This window comes from Fulmarus glacialis, unplaced genomic scaffold, assembly GCF_000690835.1.
Source record: "Fulmarus glacialis isolate BGI_N327 unplaced genomic scaffold, ASM69083v1 Scaffold51049, whole genome shotgun sequence".
In the NCBI taxonomy this organism is placed as follows: domain Eukaryota; kingdom Metazoa; phylum Chordata; class Aves; order Procellariiformes; family Procellariidae; genus Fulmarus; species Fulmarus glacialis.
Window position 1 is genome coordinate 1 of NW_009233567.1, and position 8,215 is coordinate 8,215.

Sequence of the window (8,215 nt, forward strand, 5' to 3'; positions counted from 1 at the left end):
GGGGGTGGCGGGGAGGGAAGAAATAGTGAATATGGACAGCTATCAACATATACCAATATTATTTGCAAAGATCTCGAAGTACTTCACAGACATAAGACTAAAAAAACCCCTCTTTTATATTTCAGAGTTCCTTATCTTAATCTCATCCAACAATAGACTTGAAAACTTAAAATAGAGAGCAGAAGCTGTTCAAAAGATCCTGAAAATATACCCAAGTTCAAAGAAAAGAGTAAAGCACAATTAACCAAATTGAAACCAAAGAGAGAATCTAGGTAAACAAATGAGCCAAATTCAAACCTGAATAATGAAGTTCCATTAGGGACAGCATTCAAGCACTTTTTTTCCCCCCAAATTATAAGCTTCCCACAGTAAAGACTAGTCTCTTGCTTCCCTAAATACCTCAAATTCCTATCTAAAAAAGGAATGCAACTAAGCTAGATTACTCCAGTGTATCTGTATGCATCTCACACCTTAAGTGTAATTGAACAGTTTGTACTTTATCTAATATCCCACTTTTCCAGATGAACAGGAGTAATTTAGATGACAGTTTTTATTTTGAAATGTGGTGTAATTATGATGTAATATGTAATTTATAGCCAACAAGATTAAATACATATATTTATGCTCCATTTAAACAAGACAGTCACTAATCTCCAAAAATTCGTAACAAGTCTTACTTGAAGCATTATCAACATTTGCCCAAAAATTAAAGTCACATGGATTGTTAAGGAGCCACGGCATTGTGGAGAAAAGCAACAAGAAGAAAAGGGGATGAGTGAGAAGGAGCCACAAGTTTAAAAAAGCCCTAACCCCCAAACTTTCTAGAAAGACTTTTGGTAGCACTGCAGATATCTAATAGAGAGATTGGCTATTTGCATTTTGTTCATATAGCATGTTTAAGCAAAATCTATGGAAGGGTTAATACATACAACATCTCTCTTTGCTTTGTACTGTGTGGTACAGTACTTTGAACCACAGCAATTTATCTCACCAGCCTAACAGCAAAATAGTCCTAAGGTAGCAAAAGCCCAATTTTTAATTTACACCTGTAAAAGTAAAATAAATTTACAATTAAGGCATTCAGGTACCAGATTTATCACAACATTAAGATGTATTTTTGCTGCTTTGCTCTTTTGTAACTGACCTTTCAGTGTGCTTCTTTCTTGAAGGTATAATAGCCAATTTTAGAGATTATATACACAGTGGTGAAGTGATACACTGTCACATCAGTGTGAACGATATACTTAAAGGATGGTGGTGTATCAAGAAAGGAATCAATGGTGGTATTTCAAATATAAGACATTTTCTTACGCCCGCTTTTTCCACACTTAGAATCCATCCTTTTACTGCCGTTGTAAACACATCACACAGAGTTATTTCTGTGCAACATGCACCACTATAAATATCATATCTGAATATGACCCTGCATCTAACATGTTCAGTATCGACTGAATTACTGCTTTTGGTCTAGCTCCAACCCACCTTTTAAGAAGCAGCTTCTTCAAAAGGTTTCCAAGATGAAAGCCTTTTTTAAAGTGGCAGAATACATTTACCTGAAACTATATGATAGAAGCTCCTTCAGTAATTTAGATTATGCAGTACCCAAGCACAAGTTTAAAGTTTCATTGATTTAACTAGATGATGTCTATATATGCATATCTCCATCTACCTTTCTTAGTTTTTTCAGCTGTCTTCTCTTCATTGTTTTCTCTGCTTTTTGTTTTCTCCTGATCAGGCAAGGAACTCATATTTATTAGAGCCCGTGTTGCTGTTACTTCATCAAGCCAGACCACGTTACCTATGACATATATAAACACATACAAAACCAAAATGCAGTTTGTATAATCAAGAAGTCACATACACTGCCTTACTGGAAGGAAATTACTAACAAAAGTTCACAAATACTCTTATATAGTGACATGACAAAAAAGTAATCAGATATACCTCTTGCAGAAGTCATATTCTTTAACACGCTTGATAAGCTGGAGGACACACATCTTTCATCACATAACAAACACATAAAACAACTGATCAAAACCAAAATCACTGAAACGCGCAACCATATATATTATATTTGCTGAGCACAGCAAATTAGGATATTAACTCAGGGTCAGTGTATTTCATGAACACGATAGCACACAAATGCAATTAAAGGGGAAAAAAAAGAAAAAAAAAAAGAAGAAAGAAGCCTTCATTTTTTTCCCTTTGGCAATTTAACAGAACCTTGGACTTTATTGCAGAATTCTGTTAATCTTTTCCGAAAAGCAGGAAAATAGGGGAAAATAGGAGAGACTGCTCAAGCACAGACTATAGTGTACACAGGTTAACAATATGATTCAGTACATACATTAAGTATCAGCAGATGGTACTAAAATATAACTTACTAGGCCAAATAAAAGGATTTTATAGATGCCAAAATTGAAAGAGCTAGAACTGCTTAGAAACAGGTTTTGAACAAAAGCTTTCTGCACGGCTGCATTCAGTGCAAATACGGCAACAAATGTCATTCACTGCTCTGCCGTTAAGCAGAGTGTATTCAGGTATCAAGAAAACTATAGTGTGTCCCAAAATAAAAGATTCTCTCTTAAATTACTTGAACAGACAAAATTTACAAGGTGAAGAACACCCAGATATTAACTTCAATGATTAGCTAATAACTTTTCATTTATGTATGCCTACCTGCTCTTCACATCTCCAAATTTTCAAAGCCTTTATCTTTCTATGTTCATCAGTTTGAAACACAGAACACAGTCTAAATTCACCTTTGCGCTAAGGTATCTTGAGATGTAACTCAGTTGGGAATGTTAAAGTTTTTGCCATGTTGTGACGCAAATTCATGCTGAAAAGACAATGCTTTTTCTTGGAATTTTCACCAAGTGTAGTTGGCATGCTAACTCAGACACAGCATGAAAATTAATCACCAAAAAAAGATGTGGTTTAACTATAATTGGGTAAAGTACTGTTACGACTCTGAAGCCTGCATTTTTGCGCTGCAAGTTCACTCTGGTTCCACGCTAAATTCACGCACGTAACATTTAAGAAAAAGGATAATCAAACAGTCTTAGAAATGAGGCCTCAGATTTAAGCTGTGCACTTGCTAGCTTATGCATCACCACAAGTTCATCTAGCAGCTCTTTACTGCAATTGTCCACCCAGGGCTCATTGCGTTTCAAATTTTCTGTCAGCTTGTGGCAGTCATTATACACAGAGACTTCAAGGTTACCAAAACTTTGTAGTATACCGTATCTTCTGTCTGGCACTCACATGTAATTCCTTCAGGATCAGTCCAGGGAACCATGCTACTAATTCTCAGGACTCAGCCATGCTTGTCAATAAACCCGTTTCCAGCAATCCCAATCCAACTGGAAAACCTGCACCGGCTCCTACTTCTTTTTCTACGATTTCAGTTACAGGACTCCTAGCCACATGACCATCTCAGAGCCTTCCAGTTCCATGATCCAGCGCCCAACTGCCGCAAACAGCTCTCGTACAGTCTTTAGTATCACTGAAGAAAGCATGACTGTCAACAACCTTGTATCTTTCTGGCAATCTCACTGCATGCTTACTCCCCGTAACAGCCCTTGCAATGTGAATTTACATTCCTTTTCCAATCTATGTAAATCACATTCAGCTGCTACCTTCTTCCACCCACTAATTTCTCCTTGAGAATGCACTAAACAAATATGGCAACAAGCCTGCTCCTTTGCAGCACAAAACCATACCAACCTGCCTAACTGCACATAGCTCAATAATCTTCTCTCAGTCATCTTTTTTGACACTCACAAGCAGGTATACTATTTATGTCAACATGTAAGCAGCACAAAATTTTAGACTTTTTTTTTTAAAACACTTAGAGACCTGCAAGTTATTCTATGCTATCTCTTTCCAACAATAAATATTCAATCAGATAGTGGGTTTGATTTTCACCGTACATTATTAATTCTTTCCTTCTAAATCTCTTTTGACTAAGGCAAATGACAGGGAAAATGATACAAAGATCAGTGACTTTGAAAGCCACTAAGGCATCTGGGGTATAGCTATGACCGACATTAAAAAAAAAAATAAGAGTAAGAACTACAGATAAAAGACTCCGTTTACTTACATGATGTATCATCTAACCACTCAATATGAGCAGGAGGATACTCTTTGAAATAGGCAAAGATGTCCTGTGTACTCATCTCATCCACCCCACAAATGTAAATTGTGTCCAGTCTCACTTTAGGAATTGCTATAAAGAGGAAGAGATACAAAATGGTACTTATTTCTATAGAGCAAGCTTTTATCTTAGTAACATATGGGTTTATAAAGCAAACATTTTAAATAAGCTAATGGAAGCTAATTAAAGCGAAGTATGATGTACACCATTCTAAAACACCATAATTTGAATTATTATTCCACAATGCAACACTTTAATAAATTGAGAATTAAAAAAAGGTAACACCACAAGCATTGGTAGATGCGGGTACTGCATAGCAATCAAACTGCCTTAAAACCATTTTTTTTAAAATGCTGCCAAAGTACTACCATTAAGTACTAAAGAGCCAGAATACTAATGAGGCCTGCGACCAGGACATGTGCACAAAGCACTTCCACTTGTATCATCTGATGGAGAGCTGTTATAGGCCACGGCTTAGTGGGTCCAAGCTGCCAGTTGGAAAAAAAAAGCCTTGAAACTAACTGGATGCCAAAAGCACCAATCTGTTGTGCACGCATCTCCCAGCTGATCTGCTTACATTCCAACTTGCACAGCTTGCCATCTAAGAGCACATGCACAATCAGTCCAGCTTCGCTGTGCGTGCAGCACAGGATCTGATCTCACTGTGCACAGGACACAGAGTTCTCCACTCATACACAAACAGCAACCAAGATCTTTTCAAAGAATTTAAAGATTCGTAAAGCAGCACTAATCCAGATGATGAATCTTGGACATGTAGCACTAGGTGCCATTGCCAAACAGTAAATAAGGTACACAAAAAATGTTTTCTGCTTTCTGGGGTTGGTAAAATGAGGACCAAAACAATAACTGTCAAGTAGTTTAAAAAGTAATGACATTAAAATAAAAATGTGGAATAAAAAAACTAAAGTGATTTCTTTTTGCAATGATCTGGGAAAACCTCTGGGATGCAGGAAATATTATAGGATAAAGCAAGTAAAGGAACTGTGAGGAAGTAAACAAAGAGATCTTTTCTTCTTGACTGTTGGATAAACTCGTACCTTTCTTCATCATATCCCGATCCAGCGCCACATTCCTTTGGGCGAGATTCACTTCAGCTCGAAAATGAAAGCGTTTTGCTCTTTGTTCCTTTTTCTCAATTGCTTCCTGCGAAATGCAAAACAATGCAGTCAAAACAGGAATCACAGCAGCATTCCCAACAAAAGATTTAAAATAAAATTTATCAGACAGCAACAATCTATATTAATAATACTATTAATTCTAAAGAGACCTGTATGTTTCAGAATGCAGAAATAATTCACTAAAACATGTCTGTGCCATGTAATAGTTTTAATATAGGTCCAGCAACATAACAGGAATCAGGATGCATGGAAAACAAGCTATCTCGGACAATGTTCAGACTCCATGATGGAACAGTAACATTATCTTTTCTTTCCTAACAAATACACAGAGGCTGTGCTCAGACAAAACTCTTTTAATACAAGCATTTCTACCACATGGAAAATTAGTCTTTCAAGAGATTTTTCCCTATCTGTTTTTTAAATATATACAAAAATGTAAGCTTGTTTCTCTGAGCATAAATTTAACAACACTAGCTGGAGCGCTGGCTACAGAGATCTTATTTAGACTGGCAATTCAAGCTGCTTTTAAGTAGCTCATGCGCAACAGCTTATGTGGATCTTGTGCAATTTTTGAAACTGACTGAGAAGCTCCTTATTCTACAGAATTTATTAGGAAGCATCATAGATTTTTGGATGTTACTAACCAAAGTCAAATTTGGAACACAAACTGTGATTAAACAAAAACCGCCACCAATGATATCCAAATAAACATGGGCTTTTTACTGTTTTTTAAAGATCGCCAAAACATCTTTGGCCACATTTCTTAAAGTTTTTCAGAGTTGCATCATTAAAGAACGTAACAAAAGATGACAGCTTTCCCCTGTCTATGGGAACTTCAAATTCTTTAACGAATTACAATACACACAAGCTAGATATTGAAGCCAAAAAGATGATTTTCAGTCTTCATCTGGAATCCTTTTTGTACTCTTTGATAAGCACAATCTTCTGAGCTTCAGTAATGCAAAATGGGAATTCATGCCATTTGTCAACACACTGTTGTGATGGGGACTCATATTTGTTAGAACATGTAAAATTGTATCAGTCCTATAAAGTATATGACTAAATGCTTTTTCTCTACTACCAAATGCTAGATATAGTGGTCAATTGTACAATAGGAAACAACAGCCAATTCAGTATTAAATATACCGACATGAGCTGTAGGATTAAATTTCTGAAGTTCCGCAGAATCATGTAACTTTAAGTTATTTAAATGCAACAGCTGTTCATATTCTCCAAACTATGCCTTAAAGAATTAAACAGTAAGATGCCCTTGGAAGATACAAGGCAACGAAACTAGATTTTCCTGCCAAGCACTTGTTCTTCCTTCTGTCACTCACCTAAGAGGAAAACCTGCAGCTGACTTCTCTCAAAGGGCACTGTTTTGCAATACCAAGTGGCACCAAGGCAATTTCAATAGAAACATTTTCAGGTTTTGGCACAGGAATTTTTATAACTTAAAAATGCCAATTTTACCAGAGATATCGGGTCCTGATCCAGGCCACAACCAACAAAAGGAGAATTCCCTAGGTGTTGAAAAATGCCAGCTATCTGAACATGAGGCTAAGCTTCTGTGCATGTTCGGGAAGAAATAAATGAAACAGTTCCTCCTTTCCAGTAGCAATAATTAGAACATGCTGAAGAACCATAGCACAAAAATTACCTTGGAGGTTACATCTATTCCAGTAATGAAACTTCCAGCTTTGTTTTCATATCTCCTACTAGTGTCCTGAAAGAAAGCAAAATGGTGATGAAACCTCAATGACCAAAAGCAACATACTTGCTATGCTGAAAAAAAATCTGGCCATTTCTACAATAAATACATTCTCTTTTCCTTGATCCTTACTCCAAGCTACATCCCTAGATAGACAGGTACGCAAGCAATAACTCTCACTAATGTCAGTGAAAGTAAAAGCATATGAACTGAACCAAACTTCTACTACTATAAGGATTCTTTCCTCCGGCAAAATTTAGCTTCTGTGTCTGCCGCTGCTAAGGTTTTTACTTACTCTCTCTCAGCAATACAGGGGAAGTCATCAAACGCCTTTCCTAACTAAAGCTTCAACAATTTTGGTTTTGGGTATAATTTCCTTGTAAAACATGAACAGATTTAACAGTGATACTTGACTCCTGAAGTGTCAATCTGCAGCTTTTAGTCTCAAAAGTCAGAACACCAAGCCATATCCACAATTAAACAAGTAACTTTTTATTCCTATCATTATTTCAAACCCAACTTCCAAATACCAGCACGATGAAACATTACTGTTTTTATACAACCCTACTGATAAAGAGTAAAAATGGAGAATGATGTGGGGAAAAAAATTACAAGTTTCATTTCCATAAGTCAGGACTGCTGAATTCACAAGACTGAACTAAACCACACAGACCCTGGACCAATGACCCAATTCAGTCCCTTCCATTGTTTGCATATGTAAAAATGGCACCTCTTCATTCTGGCACCCGCAGGACCATCACCTGGCAAAAGTTTGGAGCTGGAGGAACACATCTTGCTTTCTTTAGAAGTAAACGTGTTCTTTACACTTGTGCTGCAATAATTATTTTGGGACTTCTTCTAGAAAGTAGGCCAGTTTAGAAATACCGAAGTACACACAATCTAACCACTTTTCTTAGTAACAGCATCAAGGTTTGTCTAAAGCTGGTAATTGTTTAGAGCTATTAAAAAGAAAAAGAAAAGCAAAATAACCATTATTTTTAAAGTTAGAAAACCCCACTGCCTCAGGTTGACTCATGGAGCACAAGGAAGTACAGTAGGGTGCTGTCTCTTAGGCCACGTATTTGGTGGAAGCCCAAGCACGTTGGTAAATCAGCTAATTAGAGATTAGTTTCTAAAGTAATTTCCACACAAGTTTTGAAAGCAAAAGACTACTTAGGAGGTTAGAAGAACTCTGACCCATTTTAAAGT

General features: G+C 36.7%; 1 protein-coding gene across 1 annotated transcript; it reads right to left on the reverse strand.

The window, feature by feature from the left end:
* Positions 1–1,669: 1,669 nt before the first annotated feature.
* LOC104082276 (uncharacterized protein C17orf85 homolog) lies at positions 1,670–7,021 on the reverse strand (the record flags this gene model as incomplete). The annotated part of the gene is made up of 4 exons (XM_009585348.1): positions 1,670–1,798; positions 4,103–4,228; positions 5,215–5,320; positions 6,956–7,021. Coding segments are annotated over 4 exons (427 nt in total), but the record flags the coding sequence as incomplete, so codon positions are not given.
* Between the last annotated feature and the right edge of the window lie 1,194 nt (positions 7,022–8,215).